This window comes from Apodemus sylvaticus, chromosome 10, assembly GCF_947179515.1.
Source record: "Apodemus sylvaticus chromosome 10, mApoSyl1.1, whole genome shotgun sequence".
In the NCBI taxonomy this organism is placed as follows: domain Eukaryota; kingdom Metazoa; phylum Chordata; class Mammalia; order Rodentia; family Muridae; genus Apodemus; species Apodemus sylvaticus.
In genome coordinates, this window is record NC_067481.1 from 62,120,258 (window position 1) to 62,145,432 (window position 25,175).

At 38.2% G+C, this 25,175-nt stretch overlaps 1 protein-coding gene across 25 annotated transcripts in view; it reads left to right on the plus strand.

Moving 5' to 3' along the window:
* Positions 1–25,175, plus strand: part of Ncor1 (nuclear receptor corepressor 1) — a 141,741-nt gene that overhangs the window by 97,431 nt on the left and 19,135 nt on the right. For 15 of the 25 annotated variants that reach the window (XM_052194176.1, XM_052194177.1, XM_052194175.1 and 12 more), the window contains 13 exons: positions 2,368–2,541; positions 3,261–3,421; positions 9,157–9,274; positions 9,373–9,474; positions 10,768–10,868; positions 13,126–13,294; positions 15,069–15,209; positions 19,324–19,407; positions 19,761–20,017; positions 20,207–20,561; positions 22,731–22,952; positions 24,304–24,513; positions 24,932–25,081. In XM_052194176.1, the coding sequence (XP_052050136.1) occupies positions 2,368–2,541; positions 3,261–3,421; positions 9,157–9,274; positions 9,373–9,474; positions 10,768–10,868; positions 13,126–13,294; positions 15,069–15,209; positions 19,324–19,407; positions 19,761–20,017; positions 20,207–20,561; positions 22,731–22,952; positions 24,304–24,513; positions 24,932–25,081 (2,244 nt within the window). The remainder of the gene's footprint in view (positions 1–2,367; positions 2,542–3,260; positions 3,422–9,156; positions 9,275–9,372; positions 9,475–10,767; positions 10,869–13,125; positions 13,295–15,068; positions 15,210–19,323; positions 19,408–19,760; positions 20,018–20,206; positions 20,562–22,730; positions 22,953–24,303; positions 24,514–24,931; positions 25,082–25,175) is intronic. The other 10 variants (XM_052194192.1, XM_052194194.1, XM_052194201.1 and 7 more) reach the window with 7 other exon arrangements.

A 25,175-nucleotide genomic window follows, 5' to 3' on the forward strand; every position in this document is an offset into this window, starting at 1 on the left:
ATCCTTCATAAGTTTATTGGTTCTATTTTCTCTTTTAAATTCATGGGAAGCATGGCATCTAATGCTTGATATTATAGTCATTTGTTTCTTATTTCTAAAAGTGCCATACTATATAAAGAACTGCCTGTGCCTGTGATAATAAGTATTTGAAACCTGTGATGACTTTGACACTTGAAGGGGAGCTGCAGTGCAGCCCCACTATTAACATAGTAGCAAAAATATGAGTTTAAAAGAACGCTGATTGTTATTTTGCATGGTAATATCTAAAAAATGTAAAAGATACTTGGGAGGTAGTCCAGGGTAAGAATGCCTCCCTCCCAAGGTGGACCACCAACCTTCTGACCTTAATTTGATTCCCAGAACATCTGGAAGCCTGAAGGCGGTCTAGCCTCTAGTATGCAGCCTGTCAGATAAAAAGAGAGGCCTTGTCTCAACAGGGTGTAAAGCACGGACTCCTGAGAGCTGCAGGTGCATACCGGCAGTCACATACATGACAATAAACATAAACACTTTCAATTTATAGTAAGTAAAAATTTTAAAAAATGTATAAAATTAGCTGAAAATTATTTAAGTTAAAGGAAGGTTTTCTTAGAAAAAGCTGTTTTACAGAAAACCTGTTATCTTTTCTGTGTTTCTGAAGTATCCAGTTCCATATATGTGAAAGAGATCTTTTTCCCAGCAGGAGAGCATATGAAACCTAGGAATAGTTTTAACAAATGTGACAGCTTATTTTTAATTCAGTATTAAAAGAATTCTACTAAAATTCTCCTGTGCTTTATGTGTTCGTAAGTTTAATGCAATTTAAACGAAAATTCCAATGACATTTTGGATAGGAAGTACCCCAAACGATTTTAAATCTCAATTTACATGGTAATCTGAGTGTGCTGGCGCAGATCTATATTCCCAGCACTTGTGAGGATTATTTCTTTTTATGTATATTTGTGTTCTGTTGGTATGTATGTCCGTGTGAGGTTGTCAGATTCCCTGAAACTGGTGCTGCTATATGGGTGCTGAAAATTGAACCTGGGTCCTTTGGAAAAGTCAGCAGCATTACTGAGCCATCTCTCTAGCCCCCCTCCCCCAAAGTTTGTTTTTGTTTTTGTTTTTTTTAAACCAATCCAAACAAAAAAGTTGATAATAGATAAGATTAGGAAATGAAAAGAATAGTAACATAAGTGAGCATTTGTTTCATCAGATGTTAAAATGTCATATATATCTAAGTTAATCACAGTATATCAGTTTTAATTTAATAAAGGCATAATACATATACCCATCATATTATGAGTATTTAGGAGATGTATGTAGTAGGATCTCCAGTTTCAAGCTATCTGACACCACCTCCATCTCCCACCCTCCCAAAAAAGGAACCAAAGAAATCTATCTATCTATCTATCTATCTATCTATCTATCTATCTATCTATCTATCTATCTAATGTATCTAATCTATTTATTATTTTAAAAAATTTTAATGTGTTAGGCTGAATATATAAAGTGTGTAGAGGCCAACCTTGGGTAGCCATCTTGGGTTTCTTAGAGTTTCTCAGAATTTCTTTCTAATACTAACTATAGTTTCTTAACCCATGCTAAGCTGGCTGGCTAGAGAGAGTCCCAAGTATTAGCTTGCCTCTCTATCACCACCTCCCCACCCCCCACTCCCTCAACCCCCCACCCCCCACACCCGGGGATGCGCATCACTGCTCCTGGCCCTTTTACATGGATAGGCCCCTCATAGTTTGTAAGGACTGTACCAATTGTAGTGCCTGCTCAGCCCTCTGTTTGTAGTAATATCACTGCATTGTTGGCATTACATTGAAACATGTCATGTGGAAATAACTTTCTTGTTAAGTAATTGTCATCATTATTGCTGTTATATTCATAGGCTTGTTTTTTTTTTTAACTTGTGAAGGGTTTTAGATAAGCTTTATTTGCTTTTGTTTAAAAAGACTTCTGTTTCTTATGTTTACTTTTCTAAATATTAGGCAATTAACGTCACCAAGCTAATTATAAAAATTGAAATTCTCAGAGAACTGACAGGGCAGACATGAACTCACAGATTCACTTGATAATTCAATGTTTCTCTGTTATAATTTTATTGCATGTCAAAACACTTGATATTCCTTATGGCCTTATGTCGTCCTTTAATAGTAAAAATTGTCATTGAATTTCTGAGGATTTTGAATCTGAGGGAAACAGCAGATTTAGATTTAGTAGAATTTCTTAACATCTCTGTGGGTGGATTTGTCCACAGCAATTTTAGACCTTGTTAGCATATAGATGGATCTGCCCTTGGATGGTGTGGGCCTGGTCCTTTTCACACTATTTTAATTTGGGGTTCTTCCCTTATTGTGATAACTTTAACTTTCATAGGAAAATCAGTCGCCTATATGCCTTATGCTGAGGTCAAACGTGCTCTAGAACAGGAAGCACAGATGCACAGTACCGCAGCAAGGTCAGCCTCACCGTGTAGGCTCTCTCCAAGAGAAGTCAGTAAAGCCGTTTCACAGCCTGACATGAGTGCAGCCCGCTATAGTGTCCCTCCAGGTAAATATTGCCTTTCTGCACAGTGGCTGCCGGCCATCTACCCATAGGTGTTCCCCATGGTGTTTTAATCTCATGAGTGACTTGCTTCAAGACATGTCTTTGCTGTCTTAGAAAGACTCTCTTGTTTCTCTGCATTTCATTGTCAGTTGTATTCAGATTCCCTGTGCCACTGGGAAATCTGTTGACATACCTATACTGGCTTTTCTGTTAACAGTACAACTATTTGTAAAAATCCTTGAGAATTTTCCCCCTCAGATATTCAAGTGTACTGTGAAAGCCAGAATCAATAGATATTTCTCAAATTATGCAGCTACACAGAGGATATATGCTGGGTTGTCAGCCAGGTCTCCTACTGTGTGAAGCAGCAGCTATATCTTAGAAGAAGCTCTCCGATTCTCGTTCCCATTGTAAGTTTCAGAGGGTGATGAAGAAAGTCAAAGTCACTCATAATGATTGCCTCTGTTGAGTAGAATAGTTGCTGAGAAATCAGCTTTGAATGCTATAGTTTGAAATAAATTGAATACATTTTCCTCACCATTTGGGATTTGAGTATGCTCATTGAAAGAATTTTTAAAAGTGAAAATACTCATCTTTAGCTACATCTGACATTTATAATTTAATTTGTGATATAATGATTCAGGAATGCTTTTGAGAAAGATAGCCTGTGGCATAATAGGAAATTGACCATTTTAAATTCCTTTTTTCCCCCCTCTAAAAAGTCCTCCAACCTGCTCCACATCAAGTGATAACTAACCTTCCTGAAGGGGTTCGGCTTCCAACAACACGACCAACCAGGCCACCACCTCCCCTCATCCCATCGTCTAAAACTACTGTGGCATCAGAAAAACCATCCTTTATAATGGGAGGGTCCATCTCACAGGTAAACTGGCTTTTCTTTATAGCAGATCTCCGTTGAATATTATTTTGGTTAGCCTTTTATTTATTCTCACTACTTATTAGTGTACTAATAAACAATCAGGTTCCTTCCTAGGCTGTTTACTCTCTGTCCTATTTTCTGCAGCCGTGTGTTTGGTCATCCTCACTTTCCTAATACTCACATGAACAAGATCATACACTGTGCATTCTTTTGTGTTTGCCTTTTATCTCAGTGTAATGATTTTAGAGATTTAGTCAAGTCTTTGTGTGTAATCAGTAGCTTTTTTATTGTTAAATACTCCTTGTGTTGAGGGAAACCTGAAGTGTTCTAAATTTAGGCTCCTTATGATTAGAGCTGCTGTGAAGATTTTTTGGTGTTTGTGAAGTTGATTTTCAGAAGTGACTTTTTGGTGTTTGTGAAGTTGATTTTCAGAAGTGATCCTACAGTTATGTCACCACTAGCATTGTAGAAGACTGAGATTTCTGGTTTCATTCTTTGTTCCATGTATTGTTACTGGGGTCGGTCCCGTCCCCCACCCCCACCCCCACATTTTAGGCATGCTTGTCATAGCTATTGAATAGGTATAATAAGTGATATTTCATTGTGGTTGTAGTTTGTGTTTCCCTGAAAATTATGTCAAACACTTTCTGTGTGCTCTTTGACCATACTTGAATTTCTGATTTTATGACATGACTACTGTAGTCCGAATATCTGTAACCTGAAATGCTCTAAAAAATGTAAAACTTTCTGAGCACAGAATACATCATGCCATCACAAGATGAAAACTTCTCACCTGCCTCACTGTGAAAAAGTACAGTAAGACCACAAATGTACTAAAAGTATTGTATAATAATTTTTTCTTTTATACATTGGAGTGTATGAGTGTTTATGTTTATACACATACATGACACATAGGTCACAGTACACCCGTGGAGGTCAAAGGAGAACTTAATGAAAGTCAGTTCTCACTTACTATGTAGGTTCTGAGGATTTACCTCAGGTCTTCAGGCAACCTGACAAGCACTTCAACCTACTGAGCCATCTCCAGGACTGTTTTTGAGAAAAGGCTTTTTATATACCAGTATGTAGCCAAGAATGACCTTGAGCTTTTTGGATGAAAAGATATGTACCACCATACCTTCTTCATCTTGTGCTAGGGACTGAACACAGGACTATTTGCTTGTTTGGCAAATTCTCTATTCATTTAGCTGTATTTCCATCTTTAGAAGCTTTATAATATGTAGTCTACACAAAATTTTTATTTTGATTTTATATATATGTATATATATACATACATACATACATATGTGTATATATATATATAATTTTTCATTTTGTATTTACTGTATATGGCACTGTTAAACAGAACATTCTCATGATTGTTGCAAATTGAACACATTCTCATACTGAGTAGTTACATGTTGCAAGTTTTATAGATTGGCTTCTACTTCTACAGGTTGGTTTCTTTGTACATAATAGTGTGAAAAGTCAGCATTCACTTTTAGTAGCATGGTTTTCAAAATTTTTCTTTTGATTGCTCTGGTTGTCTTTTGTTTAAGAGCATTTAACTATATGTTTGGATCTGTATCTGCACCCAGAGTTGTTCCATGGATCTATTTTTCTGCTTTTCTTGTTATTATAATCTTGATTATAACATTATAACATATGTCTTGAAGTCATTTAATGTACATCCTGTAATATTTTTATTTTTCTGATTATTCTCTAGTCCCTTTTCATATTCATATAAATTATATATATATACATATGTGTGTATGTGTATATATATTTAAATATATATATTCAATTTTGTAAAAGCCAGAGTTACATTAACTACAGGTCAATTTTAAGTAGGAATGGATTTTAACAATCTTCCTTTACTCTTTCTTTCTGTCTGCCTTTCTTCTGTCTGTGTCTGTTCTTTCTTTGTTCTTTTTTAGTGGGATAGGGGTTCTTCATGTAGCCTTGGCTGTCCTAGAACTTGCTTTGTAGGCCATACTGGCCTTGAACTCTCAGAGATCTGCCTTCACTATATTTGCCTCCTATTTGTATGCCACTACTGCTCTGCAATAATCTTGAATCTTCTAATCTTTATACACATCTTTTTATTTTTCTAGGTCATTATTGCTAATTCCTATTTAAAGTGTTTAATTATTTCCACTGTAGAAGTGATGTGCATATCTGTTTAGTTTTGGCTATTTCATTAATTTTAATGTATTCTGTGGTTTGTTTTCCTTTGTTTATTTTATTTTATTTTTTTATGACGGGTTTTATTATGTATCCTTTCTGGCTTGGGAAGGTATTTATTTAGACTAGGCTAGCCTTGAATTCACTGTGATCTGCCTGCCTCTGCCTCCTGAATTTTAGTTTTAAAGGCCTGCACCAACATGCTTGACAATTTTTTTTTGTTTGTTTTTGTTTTTTTTGTTTGTTTGTTTTCTTTTTTATTTGGATTTCTTTCGAGACAGGGTTTCTCTGTATAGCCCTGACTGTCCTGGAACTCACTCTGTAGACCAGGCTGGCCTCAAACTCAGAAATCTCTCTCTCTCTGCTTCCCAGAGTGCTGGGATTACAGGCGTGCGCCACCACCGCCCGCTCCATGCTTGGCAATTTTAATGTATTCTTTTAAGGTTTCTATAAGTTTTTGGCTAGTACAGGCATGAGTGAGGACATTATTAGCTTGATTCCAGACCATTGAAGAAAACAAATATTTTTGTAAACAGTGTCATGTGAACCGTTTTGGCTTTCTAGTATATATAACAATTTATGTTTATACCATGCCGTAATCTGTTAAGTATGTAGCAGTATTATATGTAAAGGAATGTATGTACCTTAAGTCAGTAGTAATTTAGAACCAGACATATTTGTACATACCTTTAATTCCCATCATCCTAGAATCTGGGCAGTAGGATCACATATGTGAGGCCAACTAGATGTTGACCATCCACGATGTTGCTGTAATGATTCTGACAGACTCACATATCTCCCATATATCCCATATAAAACTTCAGTTTAGGGGCTGGAGAGATGGCTTAGTGGTTAAGATCCCTGACTGATCTTTCAAAGGTCCTGAGTTCAAATTCCAGCAACCACATGGTGGCTAACAACCATCCGTAATGAGATCTGATGTCCTCCTCTAGGGTGTCTGAAGACAGCTACAATGTACTTACATATAATAAATAAATAAATCTTTAAAAAAAACAAAAAAACTTTAGTTTACTAAAACAGAGCAGTGGCAGGGAAGCACTCCTTCCCTCCTCTCCTCTCCTCTCCCCTCCCCTCCCCTCCCCTCCCCTCCCCTCCCCTCCCCTCCCCTTTTAGATTGAGTTTAATTATATTTAGCTCAGGCAAGCCTAGACCTCCATGGTTTAAGCTGATCCCATATCTTGCTTCAGGCTTCCAAGTGCTGGGTTGCAGATGTATGTTTACCATACCTGACCTGTTGTTACAGCTGTCAGTTCCAGAACCTGTTTTGTTCTTCTCAATGCTTTTATTCTGTGTTGTATTTCACGTTTTGTTATACATTGTTCTTGTACTTCCCATTAATTCTCTGTCTAAGAAGTTAAAAGTTTACTGCTTTATTTCATATGTGTGGGTCAGTTTTTGCATATACTTGTAACTTTTGTCAGATATACATTTAATTTTTATTACGTTTCTTGATTTCTCATGTGGAGATCAGAGGACAGTGCATGGGGATGGACTATCTCCTGCTACCATATGGGTCTCAGGGATCACACTCAGGTCTCTGCTTGGTGGCAAGCATCCTCCACTCACTGAGATGTCCCAACAGCCAGCACAATTGCATTTTTTGTGTTCTATGGTGTGGCAGCTGTGGAAATCATACAATTATCTCCCAGGGAGTATTACAGTGCCTTTTTTTTTCTTCTCTATTTTTTTACTTGCTTAGTAGCTTTTGAAAACTGACTTGCAAAGTCTGTCTTATTTATGTGTGGCTGCTAAAATCTCTGCTTTTATTAACTAATGATGGACTTAGCAGTCTTTCGGAGTCCTTGCTGTTGGAGCTCTGTGTGTTTTGAGACATGCCTTCAAACTACTATCAGCCAGTGACAGGTTTGTTTCATTTTTTTATTTTCTCCTTTGCAGGGTCTTAGGTCTGCCAGAGGTGAGCGCTCCTTAGGGCTTTGTTTAGGGGATGCATAGCCTTGCAGATAAACATAACTTTCTGGGTTCCAATGGATGTGTTGCAACTTTTCAAATGTCTTTTGAACTCTTGTCATTTTCATAGATGTTCTTTTTGCATTTTTAAGAGATATGAAATATTGTTAACAGTAGCTTACATTTTGAGTATAATGCTTTAGGTAACTTAATAAATGCCAAGGCCTAGCCTTGGCTAGGTCCAGATTCCCAAGAGAAGGCGTGTCTGGGAGCTTTGAAAACAAACTACTTGAAGTCAAATCATGGGCCAAGCTGGTGCCCTGTGTTCTGCTTGAGACAGCTTTCCAGCCTGCTTTCTCTTAAGTTCTGCTTTCTCTGGAGATCTCCAGATCACTCTATGTTCTGCTTGTGGCATTTCTCTCTTACTATTTTAAAAAATTCTCTGGATAGCTCATCTCTTACAGATCATAAATCCAGTCTCTTATATTATATATTGATCCATTCTTTTACTCCAAGCTTCCTTTTGATTATCCTATCAATCAGCATTTAGTCACTGCGGCCCCTTCATTCTTCGGAGGCGCATGCCCACATTTTCTTTTAATCTTGCAAAAGAATTCAGAGATCTGCCTACCTCTATTGAGCATAGACAATAAACTGGCTAGGTGGGGCCCCATCCTGAGATTGCCATTTCTACCACACCTGGCCTAACCTTGCTTAGTCCCAGGCTGAACCTGAATTCTGGAATCTGTCTGTCTTTGTAAGCATAAAAACAAAAACAATTTAGCTGGGTGGGATCTCTTGCAATTGCCACTCCCAAAATCTCTCATCCCCTTCCTTAGTGACTTTCTGACAGGTTGCCTCACACTGCAGCTGCTTTTGTTCTTTTAGATCCGTGAAGCCCTTCATATAATTGATAATGCATCCTTATTTTTTGAGAAGTTATGTATTTTTGAACAAGTTTTTTAGAGTTCTTTCCCATAGCCTAAAGGTCTGTCTCAGCATTTACAATCTTACTGAGACTTTAGCCACACCTTCACCTCTGATACTCTGTGCCTTCTCTTCCTAGAAGGAGGAAAGTTCAATATGTACATTATTATACAAACAAACCTTCACCTCTGATGGAGGCCCACACCTGCTGGCCCTGTCCCAAGGGCAGGAACTAAGTTGTTCTGTCCCTGTTCCTAACAAGGCCATACCAGACTTCCCTAATAAATATCTATATGTAATATATGATATTGTTAGTATACATTTTATTCCTTTAGTTTTTATAACTTAATAATCTATGCTGAAATTTTCCTTTTATTCAATTACTTTTTAAAAATTTGAATGGCAAAGATATACTACTTTATAGATAAATATGTGAAGATTGGAACTGGAGAGATGGCTCAGTGGTTAAGAGCACTGACTGCTCTTCCAAAGGTCCTTAGTTCAAATACCAGCAACCACATGGTGACTCACAACCATCTGTAACGAGATCTGATGCTCTCTTCTGGTGTGTCTGAAGACATCTATATTGTATTTAGATATAATAATAAATAAATCTTTTTAAAAATGTGAAGATTGACTTTACTTTCAGGAAACATAATGCTTAATCTTTTGACTCTTTTATTTATTTATTTTTTTAGGGAACTCCTGGCACTTACTTGTCTTCTCATAATCAGGCTTATACTCAAGAAGCAGCCAAGCCCTCAGTGGGGTCTATCTCTCTTGGTTTGCCACGACAGCAGGAATCTACCAAATCAGGTCAGTGAGCAGCCATAGTTCTGTCATGTCTATTTGTAGCATTGTGGACAGCCATTCAGTGGTTGGTATTTCCATGTTTCTCTTTCTTTTGTCCATAGCTCCTTTGACCTACATTAAGCAAGAAGAATTTTCTCCACGAAGCCAAAACTCACAACCTGAGGGTTTATTGGTCAGAGCACAGCATGAAGGTGTGGTCAGAGGTAAAACTGTATCCAGTTTGACAGTTTTGTGAAACCTTTGCCCATAGTAAACTTTTCTAAAGTAACTCATTAAAAAAAATTTTTGTGGGGACTGGAGAGATGACTCAATGGTTAAGAGCACTGACTACTCTTCCGAAGGTCCTGAGTTCAAATACCAGCAACCACATGGTGGCTCACAACCACCCGTAATGAGATCTGATGCTCTCTTCTGGTGTGTCTAAAGACAGCTACAGTGTACTTACATATAATAAATAAATAAATCTAAAAAAAAAAAAAATTTGTGGGTACATCCTAAGTTGTGGCGACACTGATAATTTTTTTTGGTCTTGGATGTGCTGTGTAGCCAAGTTTGTCCTCCTACTTCGGCCTCCAAAGTTCAGCCTCCAAAGTAAATTATAAGTATACACAACTACAAGCAGCTCAATCATTAATATATTTTAATGACTTATTTCTTCAAGTTACCCCACCAAACTCTGAAGTTATTTATTTCAGCAGGCACTTTTAATGATATATTTATTTATTCTATTGTTTCATATATTTGTATAATGTATTTTGATCATTTCCCCAACACCAACTCTTCCGTCCTCCACATGCTCCCTCCCAACTTCATGTTCTCAGCTACTGCTCTCTCTCATTTTTTTTAAATTGCCTATATAGTACAATTATTGTTGCCTTTATATGCATGTGTGTAGTACCATCCTGGATCATAGGCAGCCTACACATGGTTCTAGTCCCTTAAAGAAAAATTGCTTCTTTCCCCAAGCAGCTGTAAGCTACCAATAGTTTCTGTGCTAGGGGCAGGTCCTTGTTAGAATTTTGACTGGCTTGACCTCTTTCAGGACTTACACTGCTAACCATAGCTGTTGAGTGCATACATGCGATAGCATTTCAGGGCACTCCTCCCTGTACTTTGGCTCTTACATTCATTCTGCTCTGTCTTCCAACATATACTTTGAACCTTGGGAGGGTAGGATGACACAGGTGTGCTGTTTAGGGCTTCACACTCAGTTATCCTGAGTAATCGAGACAGAGTCTCTGTGTTCACTCCACCCATTGCACAGAGACGCTTTTCTGACTAGGGTTGTGAGCAGCACAGATCTATGGATGTAATCCTTCATCAGTCAGTCTGAAAAGGCTTTTTAAAAAATTATTATGATATTATTTGAGACATACATTTAATTAGGATAATTTTTGTTATCCCTTCCCCCATTCTGCTGTGTGAGAACTGGAATTGTGGAGTGGGGGCTGTCAGGAAATGGGCAATGATTTAGTGATGGTTTTGTTATTATTCAGGCACTGCAGGGGCTGTCCAAGAAGGAAGTATAACTCGGGGAACTCCAGCCAGCAAAATCTCAGTGGAGACCATTTCATCGATGCGGGGCTCTATTACCCAGGTCAGTGTATTGACCATCATCTCCAGCATGCAGAAGAGTAGCTAGGAAAAAGCTAGACTTCTCAGGAGCTTTAGTTATTATAGTAGTGCTGTTCTTTAGTCTGTTGTTCATTGTTCTATTATGAATCCAGCTCAATAATTTCCTTTCCTGCTGCATTTTCACTCCAAGCCATCTCATCTATTTGTAGTTATTCAAGGTGTCACTACTTATTTGGAAATTGGCAAAAGAAACTTGCAGAAGATGTTATAGTCCTTATGGACTTCCTGGAAACACTTTTTATCATGTGCTTAGATTAAATAGAAATTGAGAAGAAAACAATTAAATGTTTCTTATTGTTCCTTGTGAAAAGGTGTATTTGTGATATCAGTGTATAAACTGCTGTGTTCACACCAGAGATTAAATGTATTTGAAGCTAAACATAATGCTAATTTTGATTAATGGAAGGTATTTCTTTTCCTAACTAGATATTTATTTTAATTTGAAATGTAAAATCCTTTTTGAAATTTTTACATAAATGGTAAAAGTAGTTATGTCCATATGTTCTGCTTTTTAAAAACACTGATAGAAGTTCTTGTATATTGTTACTAGCTTGTTCTTCTGTCGTATCCTGTTACCTAAGGTATTGGTACTAGTGGCTTGTACCCCAAGACCATTAGCATCAGTATCACTTGAGAAGTTGCTAGTCATGAATGCTTAAGCCTTGTGCTAGATTTCCTGGATTCCAGCCCTCAGGGATGAGTTCCAGTAGCCTGTGTTGTCCTGAGCCTTTGATTGATCTGCTCAGGACATTGTGATTCAGAAACCGCCATATAGACAGTTCTCAGTTATGGAGTTGTTATGGTTTATATTGATATAGAACATTACATAGGAACTCCATGACTCTTATTACATATTTGATCAAAATATGCCATTTCAAAGTAACGGTTGTTTTTGTTTTTGTTTTTAGTTTTTTTGGATTTGTTTTTTTTGAGACAGGGTTTCTCTGTGTAGCTCTGGCTGTCCTGGAACTCACTCTGTAGACCAGGCTGGCCTTGAACTCAGAAATCCGCCTGCCTCTGCCTCCCAGAGTGCTGGGATTACAGGCATGCGCCACCACTGCTCGGCCCATTTCAAAGTAATTTAACACTTAATGTACACAGAAAAAAAAGTGGGCCTATATGTTATATTGATCTTCACATCTTTCTTACTGCCCCAGCATCCAACGTTTCATTAGGAAAATAGTTGTAACTGGGTCAAATGATGCTCAGTTGTATCTATTTTAAAATTTGCTCATTGGCACAGAGTGTATGTTGAAGATTTCCTGATGTTTCCTACTGAACTTTCATCATGACTGCATGTGCTGGACACATTGCTCCTGCCACTCGCCTGCTTTAAACTCTTGTTTCAGAGCATGTTGTCTCACGCTCAAAGTAGAGACCCTTATACAGAGGAATGGGTTAGATATGGTCTTCATTTTCTTTACAGCCCAATCTACCCACTTATACAGCGTTCTCTGTAGTAGACAGTAAACAGTTTCCCTAAAAAGAAGGGCACAAAGTCCCACTGTCAGTCTAGTGGAGGACTAATGATGATGAGACTCAGATGATATTTCCTGACTATCACTAAAGAAGGCATCTGATGACCTTAACTGATGACCAAAGCCCCAAGCACCAACAATGCAGGCAGCTTGATAACATTTGTTTTCTTCTCGTTACAATGTGAAAGTTATAGTACCTCACATTTAAAACTTCATTTAGTATTATTTTTATTATATTTTATTAAAAGTATTAAATTTACATGTAGACTTAAAACATATTTCATGCCAGGCAGTGGTGGCACACACCTTTAATCCCAGCACTTAGAAGGCAGAGGCAGGCAGATTTCTGAGTTCTAGGCCATCCTGGTCTAGAGGGTAAGTTCCAGGATAGCCAGCTAAACAGAGAAACCCTGTCTCGAAAAAAAAACAACAACAAAAAACCCCAAAAAACAAAACACATATTTCTTTTCTGAAAACTAAACTGCTCAATAGGGATTTACTAAAGGGTGTAGGGGGCAAAGCTATTTTACTTAATATGCTATAATCACCTTAAGTTCTCTGTGATAGTGGAGTTGAAGGGTTGAGGTATGGGATTTCTTTATGTTTATATGAGTGAAATGTTTTGTTTCCTCTTGTGTACTTTGGTTTATTTGAAGACTGACCTGACTCTCAGTTTCTATATGTCTGTGCTGCTTCTGAGCATAAGTGACTCTTGGGTGCTTGTGTTTGTTTTGATGACAGGGGACCCCAGCTCTCCCTCAGGCTGGCATACCAACAGAGGCTTTGGTGAAGGGACCTGTTTCCAGGATGCCTATTGAAGAAAGCAGCCCTGAGAAAGTCAGAGAGGAAACTACATCCAAAGGCCATGTTATCTATGAAGGCAAAAGTGGACATATCTTATCATATGATAGTAAGTATTGTTTATTCACTGATGCCAATCTTAGGACATGAGACTGAAAACAGGCTCTGATTTTCCTTACCTTCTTACTATAGGTAAGTCATTTTATTTTTGCAGACCTATTTTTTCTTTGTGAGCGGGGATATTTTGTAAAAAACCAGTTAAGATAGTTAAGAGTTGTACTAGTGCAGAGCACAGGGGTAGTGTATTGTAATTAACAGCTGACATTGTCAGTGACTAGTCATTCCTTAACCTAGAAAAAGAATCTTCATTTAACTTAAATGGAATAACTTATTTTAATAGGGGTCTTTTTTTTTTTAAGGTTATGAACTAAGGAACAGGTCATCTGATAATCATGATGAGAATGTTGGACTAAACTCCCCTTAATAAAAGTGTATCTCTAGCCTTCCATCTATCAAATCTAGCCATCTGTCTTTTCCTTTGAGTATATTTTCTAAGAATGTTTAATGTCTGCTATAATCATCAGGCACAGGGCTGAGTTTTCTGACTATAACCTTGAAATAGTCATTAGCTATATTTTCTCTTAGTTTCTAATACAGAGGGATGAACAGAGTGCCTGATGTTGTGTAATCCACACTAGTCTTATTCCTTATTTTAACACATCTAGAATAGATGTACATTTTACTTTGGGAAGAGAGAAAGAAGCTAGAAATCTAGGTATTTCTCTTTTCCTCTTTTTTCCATATCCAGCATATTACAAAATCACTTAGTTTGTTTCCTAAAGTCTCTGCAATCAATCTCTTATTCTGCCTGCAACCATTACCTTTTGTCTGGACAACTTAGGGTATGCTAACTTACTGTGGAGTAATCACCGTGCTTCTTGCTTTAGTTTCTGTGGCCTTAAAGGATAACTACAAGACTGTCCCATGGTGTCAGCTCACTCCATGTGCTCTTTTTGCTTAACCCAACAGGGTTTTTTGATTGCCACTTTTCCTCTTAGCCCTAAACTTTTCTGCCTCACTCCATTCTTCACATTGGCTTTGTACTGAGCTGATGGATGTTCCTTTAAGGTAGCATGTCTCTCATTCTTGAGATATCTGAGCCTATTCCTTCTGCCTGTGCCATCGTTTCCTGCTTTTATATTGGACATAAGCATATCTTACTCGTCCTTCAGTTCTCAGCTTGCCTTTTCGGAATGGACCTGGACATGTCATGTTCCTGTCTCATCATTCTTGCAGCATACTATAAATTCCCTTCTATAGTATGAGTAACATTGGACAATTAATTTTGTTAGTATTTGTGTGTGTGTGTGTGTGTGTGTACACGTGAGCCACGTGTTTTTGCATAATTCATGTGTGTTCCTGCGGAAGCCAGAAAAGGCCATTAGATCCTTTGGAGCTGGAGTAGTTGTGAGGCCCATGATGTAGGTGCTGGGAACTAAACTCAAATCCTGTGGAAGAATAGTGAATACTCTTTATTGCTAACCCATATTTGCAGCCTGAGCATATTTTTTTTTTTTTTTGTACCCACCACTATTTTTAACCTGGAAGCCTAGCCTTTGCCTGGCACACAGCAGCCATTCAGTTTATACTACACTAAACAAAAGTGTTTTCATGGATGCCGTCTACACAGATATATGTTAGAACAGATTTTTGTTTGTTTTGTTCTATTTTTGGGACAGTCGCACTCATAATGATCCATCTGTCTCTGCCTCCTGAGTGCTGGGATCAAATTGCTCTTATGAGACTAATACTAAGGTCTTAGTTTACTGCACATTATAAATAGGCCTTAGGCTCTGAATAATTCTTGTTTCTATATTCTACAGATATTAAGAATGCCCGAGAAGGGACTCGAAGTCCAAGAACAGCTCATGAAATGAGTTTAAAAAGAAGCTATGAGTCAGTGGAAGGAAATATAAAGCAAGGCATGTCGATGAGGGAGCCTCCTGTATCAGCACCTCTAGAGGGTAAAATACCTCCAGCGTTACTCAGACATGTTTAACTCTGTGTAGTGGTTTTGTTAAATTGGGTTTAATCACTAGCATTTCTATTTGAAATTTATTAATATAAATTTAAGTTTACACCATATCACTGTATTACTCACTGGCCCTTCAGAGTAGAAGGAAGTACAAACTGAATATAATGGTCATAGAGGAGGTGACTGTTAGTTTAGATGCTTTAGCGATTGTAGAACAACTTCCCAATTCAATGAATCTAAGAATATAAGCCCTGTGCGGGGAGGAATACAAAACTCATTTTCAGAATTTCTTTTTAATACATGAGGTATGAGGTAAAAATGATGTATGAGGAATAGAGCCAGGACATGGGTTTAATTTTCTCTTTAGTTGAACTTTCCCAGGAGTATTTCTCCGTGCTCATCTCTTCAACTGGAAATTAAAGGTTCTATTCATCAGCGTAAGCAGACTTACGTGTAGGCCCGTGTCCAGCATGATGCTGGCTGTGTTGTGAACTCATGGATCGCTGTGCTTTGTTTACTTTCACATGCTAGCCTGCCTCAGATAATTTCATCTAGTTAAAATAGTCGAGACCAAGTAAGGTCTGATTTTTTTTTTCTCCATTTAAAAAACAAAATAAGGCATAATCTGTGGCTGGATAGATGTCTCAGTGGTTTAGAGCACTTGCTGCTCTTGCTGAGGACCCAGGTTTCGTTCCCAGTACCTACGCAGTGGCTGCAGTGAACTGTAACTCTAGTTCCTGGAGATCTGATATGTTTCCTGGCTTCCATAGGGACTTGTACACATGTGGTGCAGATACATAAATGAAGGCAAAACACTCATGTACACATAAAATAAAAATAAAACGTCCTTTAAAAATCACCTGTATTTTCTTTACCTTAAATGTATGCGATTACTTTTAAGCTTTAACTAGTATTTGTTGTTAATGTGGAATGTGTGTTTGCTCCTTTGTTCATGTTTTTACCAAAACCAGAGGTCATTCTAGTCTGTTTTTCACTGTCACTCAGTGAAAAAGTTAGGTCCTTCAGCCAGACTGGCTAGCCTTCGAGTCCTTGTGATCTGTGCCCCTCCAGCCTTGAAGTTACATTCGCAGTCCATGCACCTCAGAGATGTCATGACTCTGCAGCCGGAGCTTTGCCCATGGCAACTCCTGAAGATATTATTTTAAAACTCCTTATTTAGGTTTTATGTTCATTTTTTTTCTCTTCACAGCGTCCATATTTTTCTCATTTTCTTTTCCCCTGGTATATTAAATATTTGAGCAGTGATAAGATACATTCAGAATTTAGATTCCCAGGAATAGTAGACTGGGGTCATGAATGTTTTATCTATTTCTGATTGAGAAATTTTAACAGTGGTTTCTGTAATGTTTACACTAGTTCATACCCATGCCATCAATGAGTGAGTGTTCATTCTTTCCAGCAGTTTTTATAATTGTTTTCTTTATGACATTCACTCTGGCAGGGATGAGATAGAATATCAAAATAACTTTAGTTTGCATTTCCTTGGTGGCTAAAGTATGGAGTAGTATACTTAAAATATTTATTTGCTGTTCATATTTTCTCCTTTGAGACCTCTCTGTAAGCCCTCAGCCTACTTTTTGATTGAGTAGTTTAGGGCTTTTAGTTCTTTGTATAGTCTAGATGATACTCTTCTTGGATTTATAGTCAGTTAGCAAAGGTTTTCTCCCATTCTGTGGCCTGCTTCTCTTGTAATGGTTACCAGTGTCTTTTGTGGTATAGATTTTAATTTTATGAGGTCCTATTTTTTAGTATTGGCTTTATTTCCTTAGTAACCCAAGTTTTATGCAGATCTCCTCCCCATGTGCCTGTGTCTTGAAATACTTTCTCTGCTTTTCCTCTAGCATTTTCAGAGGTTCAGGTCTTATATTTTAGACTTAGATCCATTTGGAATGGCCATGTTTGCTCCAGGTTAGAGGTTCATTCATACAGCTCTCCAGCCTCCTGTCACCATTTGTTTAAGAGGCTGTCTTTCTCTGCCGACCTTTTTTGTCAACTTTGCCAGAAATCATGTGACTACAGCTCTGTGGAGTTTTGTTCTGCAGGTCCATTTGTGAGCCAGTGCCATTCTGTTCCGGCATTCCCAGAGGGCTTTATGGATGGATTCCTCACCTGTGTATATTGCTGCTTTTCCCACAGTAAATAGCAAAGAAATGGAATCAGCCTAGATGTCCATCGGTAGAGGAATGTGATCCATTTCACAGGAATTTTTTTTTTTTTAGATTTATTTATTTATTATATATTATATATATAAGTACACTGTTGCTGTCTTCAGACACACCGGAAGAAGGCATCAGATCTCATTAAAGATGGCTGTGAGCCACCATGTGGTTGCTGGGATTTGAACTCAGGATCTCTGGAAGAGCAGTCAGTGCTCTTAACCACTGAGCCATCTCTCCAGCCCCCATTTCACAGGAATTTTATTTGGCTATAAAGAAAACTGAAATTAGGCACTTTTAAGGAAGATGTATGGGACTTCAAAATACTGAATGAAGTAATCAGGGCTCAAGAAACAGTGCATGTTTTCTATCACATGAATCTTTTAATTTTTTTTTTTTTGTATATTTATTGATGTATGAGTGAAGGAAATAAATTCTAGCACACAAGGAACCTTAAGAGAAAAATTATTCTAAGCAAAAAATTATTCTGTAATTAAATCTTGATAGTTGTTATCTATGCTGTATTTAAAACCTAAAATGTAATGATAAGTTGAATTAACAATGATGTTTATGAAATTTATTTTAATTTTTTCTTTATGCTATTCAAATTCCCATCTAGTTTATAATTTTTCCTCTGATTAGCAAGGCTTCCCTATGCTCAGGTTTTCTGGTTTACTATTAATTACTTCAAAGGGAATAGGTGTGGGGCATTTGGCAGGGTCTCACTTCCTAATATGGGTAAAGGGAAAGAAAGATGGTAGGATAAAAGAAAAAAAACAAAACAGAGGGTCTCATTCTCTGGTTCTGGCAGGTCTTGAACTCAATGTGTGGTCTACACTGGCCTTAAGGCTCAGACATTAGCCAGGCCACCTGTGCCTTCTGAGTACTGGGGTTGAAGGTGTGCATGCCATGCCCAGCCATGGTTCGCTTTTATTTTGACGACTTTTAACTTTAATTAATTCTCATGTAAGTTTAAATGTTCTGTGGCTGTTGGAAGCAGGGTCTTTGTAGTCCTGGCTGTCTTGAAACTTAGTATCTAGATTAGGCTGCCCTCAAACTCACAGAGTTTCTCTTGTATCTGTTTCCCCATTAATGAGAATAAAGGTGAGTGCCACCATGCTCAAACTAAATATTCTAATTTTTTTAAGAGAGAGATTTTAGCTTTCATGTTGATCATATCTTAGGGCATAGGTAGGATGTAGTCTGGTATTGGCTAGCTTCAGACTCCTTACCTCTGATCCTGACTCTTATTTCCAAGTACTAGTATTATAGGCATGTGTTATTAACAAGTCCAGCTAAAACGTCTTTCTGTTTTAAGCTAAAATTTTATACCTCTCATGGTCATTTTGTATTTGGGGAAATGTTCTGGAAAGTAGTTATGGGACAAGAGAATGGTTCAGCAGCTGAGAACACTGGCTGTTCTTATAGAGGACCTGGGCTCAGTTCCCAGCTCACATACAGGCTCACCATCTTCTATAGCTCCAGTATGTACAAGGAGCACAGAAACATAAAAATTATACTAAATAAACCTTTAAAATATTTTTAAATGAATTATATAACTACTTATTAGGTAGTTCTAATTTATTCCTTTTTTTACATTTATTCAGAGTGTGTGTGTGTGTGTATGTGTGTGTACATGCTATGCAGATGTTGAGGTAAGAACATAACTTGTAGGAATTAGCTCTCTCCTTCCTCCATTTGAGGCCTGGGGAGAACTCAGGTTATCTGAATTGGCAGCAAGTACCTTTACACACCCAAGCCATCTTGCCAGTCCTTTGGATAGTGTCTGAATCCTGTATGATTTTGAAATGATACCCCTTTCTTCACAGAGCTTTTTATCAAAATCATATTCTCTATAGACAACATTCAGTATTATAAGCTAACAATACATTGTTTAATAACTGGATTTCTTTACTGTTTTGAAAGGTCTGATATGCCGAGCATTACCCAGGGGGAGCCCTCATTCTGACCTCAAAGAAAGGACTGTGCTGTCTGGTTCCATAATGCAGGGTACATTGTGTTTTGCCTTTTTATTATAAATTGATTCACTGGCAAGGTAGTTTAATATTAATTTTATGGAATATTAAACCTACTTTTTAAGGTATTTTGCCATTTGAAGTATTAAATCTTAAGTATTAACTTTTTTCTTAGCTAAATCATTTATTTGAAGGTTTTACTCACCTAATCCTTTAACATCAAGGTATCTTTATAAAAGCCATTCTGAAACTATTAATTTTGAGTAACTTTATAACATATTGACTCATGAGTGCCTACCTGAGGGATCTGTTGTAGAAATTCAATTGCAGGGCTTTGCAACCATTAGCATTATTTTAACAGTTATGTTTCCTGAACTTTTCCTAAAGGCACACCAAGAGCAACAGCTGAAAGCTTTGAAGATGGCCTTAAATACCCCAAACAGATAAAAAGGGAAAGCCCTCCCACCCGAGCATTTGAAGGAGCCATTACCAAAGGAAAACCATATGATGGTATCACCACCATCAAAGAAATGGGGCGTTCTATTCACGAGATTCCACGACAAGATATTCTAACTCAGGAAAGTCGAAAAACTCCAGAAGTGGTCCAGAGCACGAGGCCAATAATTGAGGGTTCCATTTCCCAGGTAAATAGATCATGGCTCTCTTTCTGTCAGCAATTCCACTTCAGAATGACATTTATGAAATAGTTTTAAAAATGTATTTAAGGGTTCATGTGGTGTGATGTCACCATAGCAAAGTATAACTGCCTTGAGGCAGAAGGAACAGTTTCCAGATAACTTTGCTACCTGTAATGTTTGTTTCATTCCCCTTAGGGCACACCAATAAAATTTGACAACAACTCAGGTCAATCAGCTATCAAACACAATGTGAAGTCCTTAATCACAGGGCCTAGCAAACTACCCCGTGGAATGCTGGAAATTGTACCAGAGAACATAAAAGTAGTAGAACGGGGAAAATATGAGGATGTGAAAGCAGGCGAGCCAGTGCGACCCCGGCACACGTCAGTGGTGAGCTCTGGCCCCTCCGTTCTCAGGTCTACACTTCATGAAGCTCCCAAAGCACAGCTGAGCCCGGGAATCTATGAGGACAGCAGTGCTCGCAGGACTCCTGTGAGTTACCCAAGCACCATATCCAGAGGCTCCCCCATGATGAGCAGGACTTCCGATGGTATGGCTTTTGTTACTTGGTCTGATTACTTTTGCAGCATTTTTACCTCTAACAAATACAAAATACGAAATCATTAGCTCTAGATGTCTCAAGATGCACAGGTTGCAGGACTAGGGAAGCAACCCAGTCCATGAAATTCAATCTCCAGAAGCCGCGTCTAAGTTGGAGGGGGCTGAGCATGATGATGTCTGCTTATAATCCCAACACTTTGGAGGTGGAAGTGGGCCAGTTTTCTGGGGCTCAGTATGTGTATTTTGAGATCTTACTAGTTAGACCAGTGTTTTTAACCATGGGCCTTGATTCCATTGTAGAATGCAAATCAGTTACCTTGAATATCAGATATTTACATCATAATTCATAATGGTAGCAAAATTATAATTATGAAGTAACAATAAAATGATTTTATGGTTGGGAGTCACCACAACATGACGAATTGTATTAAAAGGGTCACAGCATTAGGAAGGTTGAAAACCACTATGTTAGGCCTTAGGCTATATGGTGAAGAATTGAAGAATGTTTTGGGGGGAGTGCACTGCAAGTAGAGGAAGGGGACCTGTTAAAGTTGCCCACAGCAGGAAAAGGACTTGGTTGGCATCAGGTAGGGTAGCCCAGTAATACTTTATATTTTGATACAGAAATTTTTGTTTATGGCCATGTTTGTACCAGCAGAATTTTAATTAATAGCTTTATAGGAATTGGGAGTGGTCCACACCTATAATTCCCATACTTGGGAAGCAGGGCAGATGCAGACAAGCAAGTTTATGGGCTACCAAGTTAGAGACTAGGTAAACAAAACAGAAGCATTTAATGATACTTGTATATCACGTATATATTTAATATCAGTGAATTATTCCCTTTAAAATATACAAGGTACGTGGTGTTTAATAACCAGTAGTGCAGAAGTATAAAAGTAAAGAAATTAAGTAGGGCTGAAGAGATGGTTCTGCAGTTAAGAACACTGGTGTCAGGCAGGAGAAATGATGGCTCAGTGGTTAAGAGCACAGATTGTGACCTTCCAGAGGTCCCAAGTTCAATTCCCAGCAACCACATGGTGCCTCACAACCATCTGTAATGGGATCTGACACCCTCTTCTGGTATGTCTGAAGACAGCAACAGTATACTCACATAAATAAAATAAATAAATCTTTAGAAAAGGAAAGAAAAGTAAAAGAATACCTGTAACTGCAGTCCTGGGGGAATCTGATACTCTTGTGACGCCTGAGGGCACTGCCCACATGTGATGCACAGACCTACTATAAGAACAGTGCCCCCACACGTATTTTTTTTAAAAGAGAAATTAAGTGACATGGCTAGTGCTTTATATATACATAGACATTCCCACAGAAGGCTGCTGCAGACTGGCTGTGATGGTGTGCAAGAGCCCATCTGCACGTGGGTGACCATGAGGTAGAGTCACTCAAGGGCAGACTGAATGACAAGTTAGGAGAATTTACCTTTGACAGGTAGCAGACAGTTTAGAAAACACAAGAGAAGAATTTGAGGGTTACTATAAGTGGGGCAAAAGTAGATGTTATTTTGTTTTAGGATTTTGCTGTTAGTACCATGTAGGAAACATGGTTATGAGGTGGAGAGATGGCTCAGCAGTTAAGAGCACTGACTGCTCTTCCAGAGGTTCTGAGTTCAGTTCCCAGCAACCACATGGTGGCTCACAACCATCTGAAATGGGATCCAATGCCCTCTTCTGGTGTGTCTGAAGACAGCTACAATGTATACATATACATAAATAATTATTTAAAAAAAAACATGAAAACATGGTTACATGTAGTGAGGTTTAGAGAAGATTAGTGAGCAGTAGGACCTTTCATGATTTTATTTTTATTTTTGTTTTTCAACACAGGGTTTTGCTGTGTGGCCCTGGCTGTCCTGGACCAGACTGCCCTCAAACTCACAGAGATTACCTACCTCTGCCTCCCAAGCGCTGGGATTAAAGTTGTGTGCTGTCACTCCCAGTTTACCTTTTATGATCTTAACATGATATGGTTTAGAATTGCTGCCATGTTCCAACACCTCCCTGTGGTCTCCATGCCTCAAGGCTCCTACTTGTTCTCATGCTCAGATATATTACAAGATTAAGTTTTAAGTGCTGGGGCATATGTTGAAGTTTTCTCAAGGATTTGTGGCATTGGTGCTTTGTTATTGCTGTTACAGTTTCTTCCAGTAAGTCTACCAGCCATGAAAGGAAATCGACTTTGACTCCAACCCAGAGAGACAGTATACCAGCCAAGTCTCCAGTGCCTGGGGTCGATCCCGTTGTGAGTCACAGCCCATTTGATCCCCATCCCAGGAGTAGTGCTGCAGGAGAGGTTTACCGGAGCCACCTTCCCACGCACTTGGACCCAGCCATGCCTTTTCACAGGGCTTTGGATCCTGGTAAGCCCAATATTTAATGACAAGAGCAAAGAAATACTATAGCTATATGATTATTCAAGCTATTATAGTTCAGTGTATAGACTATGGGACAAGTCAGTGCAGTTTTGCCAAATAAAACACCCCATGTTACCAGCACTCCAAAATAATAACAAAGCTTAAAGAACTAAAACCAATAATTACAACTTAGTGTTCTGATCGAAGGTCAGTACCTTTTTATAAACCATTAATTAAATCTCACCATTATCCCTTTGTTATAAAAGAAATTCCCCGTGCTTTTTAGCTTTTTTGTTTGTTTTTAATGAAGGTATAGTTTAAAGATAAGTGACAAAATCGGTCTAGAAAGGTGGGATGGTGGCGCACACATGTCCCTGATGGTGTCATTGCATCCTGTGTCATGCTCTTTTTTAGGGGCTAATAAAACAATAGCTCCTTGATGAAATCCTGTTCCTGTAGACAATTCTTTTTAGAACATGATTCCTGGCCATTTGTTTGTTTAGTCCATCTTCTTCTCAGTACTAAGAGAATCGGGTAGCTGTGTACAGCTCTTGAAGTTTCATCTAGCCCTTTATAGAAAAGGTTTCCCATCCTTTTTTCAAATGCATGCATTATGGAATGGTTATATTCAATCATTTTTACCTTTAGAGAAATAAAATTTCTATGTTAGAAATTGTTTCCACATTGATTCTCCCTGTCGTTAAAAAAAGAACTTTAATTTTCTTTTTTTGTTTTGTTTTGTTTTGTTTTTTGGATTTGTTTTTTTTTTTTTGAGACAGGGTTTCTCTGTGTAGCCCTGGCTGTCCTGGAACTCACTCTGTAGACCAGGCTGGCCTCAAATTCAGAAATCTGCCTGCCTCTGCCTCTCAGGCGTGTGCCACCACTGCCCAGCTCTAGAACTTTAATTTTCAATCACAACTTTCATATAATTCAGGTGAAAAAATAATAAAGTTTCATGGTAATGATTTGAAACAAAACTACATTAGGAACATTCAGATATTCTTCCCCTTTCCATTACATCTCTGGCATTGAAATAAATTGGATTTACGGGGTATGTTTGCACATACTTTTAATCCCAGCACATGGGAGGAAGAGGCAGGCAGAGGCAGGCGGAACTCTACAGAGGGAGTTCCACTACAGTGCCCTTGCTCAGAGAAACCATGGTTTGGGGGGAAAAAGGAGGATTTGGACTTACACTACTCATGTGTCAAGGTTTAAAACGAATCTCTGTACTCTCTGGAGTTGAGTGAGTGGCTTGTTCTCAGCAGGCCGTATCTCCCTTTGCACTGTCCAGGATCACATTTAGCACATTAATCTCACACACTCAGTGCTTTTTTTTTTTCTTTCTTTCACTCAGCAGCTGCTGCTTACCTGTTTCAGAGACAGCTTTCACCAACCCCAGGATACCCAAGTCAGTACCAGCTTTATGCAATGGAGAATACAAGACAGACAATCCTAAATGATTACATTACCTCACAGCAGATGCAAGTGAATCTGCGCCCTGATGTAACCAGGGGACTATCCCCACGAGAGCAGCCACTGGGTCTCCCTTATCCAGCTACAAGAGGTGTGTAGAATTTTTTCACATTTGCCAGTAATTAATAAGTACTTGTTAAATAAATGTTAGAAAGAGGAAAGAAGTTTATACTTGCCTGTGTAGACTTTTGCCCTTGAAAGCAAATAAAATATTGAGATGTGAACATCAAAATAAGCCATATAATTATGGAAGTGTTTGAAGTCCATGTTTTCTTTAACGTGTCCATACCTGAGGTTACTTACGCAGAACTCAGTATTGTCATATCTTATTTAGATTTAGAAAGTGTCTTAAGAAGTAATGATAATTTTTAAAACCTTTGTCTTTATATTGAATGCAAATTATCAATGTATTATAAAGAGACCAAATGGAAAACTATGTGTACTTCTGGAGTTAGGTGTCAGTTTATAGTAATGCCTAACATAAATAAACTGTATTTGTCTTTGGATAGGAATCATTGACCTGACCAATATGCCTCCAACAATTTTAGTGCCTCATGCAGGGGGAACAAGCACTCCTCCCATGGACAGAATCACTTACATTCCTGGTACACAGATTACTTTCCCTCCCAGGCCATATAACGCTGCCTCTTTGTCTCCAGGTAAGATGCTCCACGGAAAGGGAACAAATGTTCCAGAGCATAAGTCAGTGATTTCCCAGGGAGAGCATATACATATAAAATAACACTGTCTGTT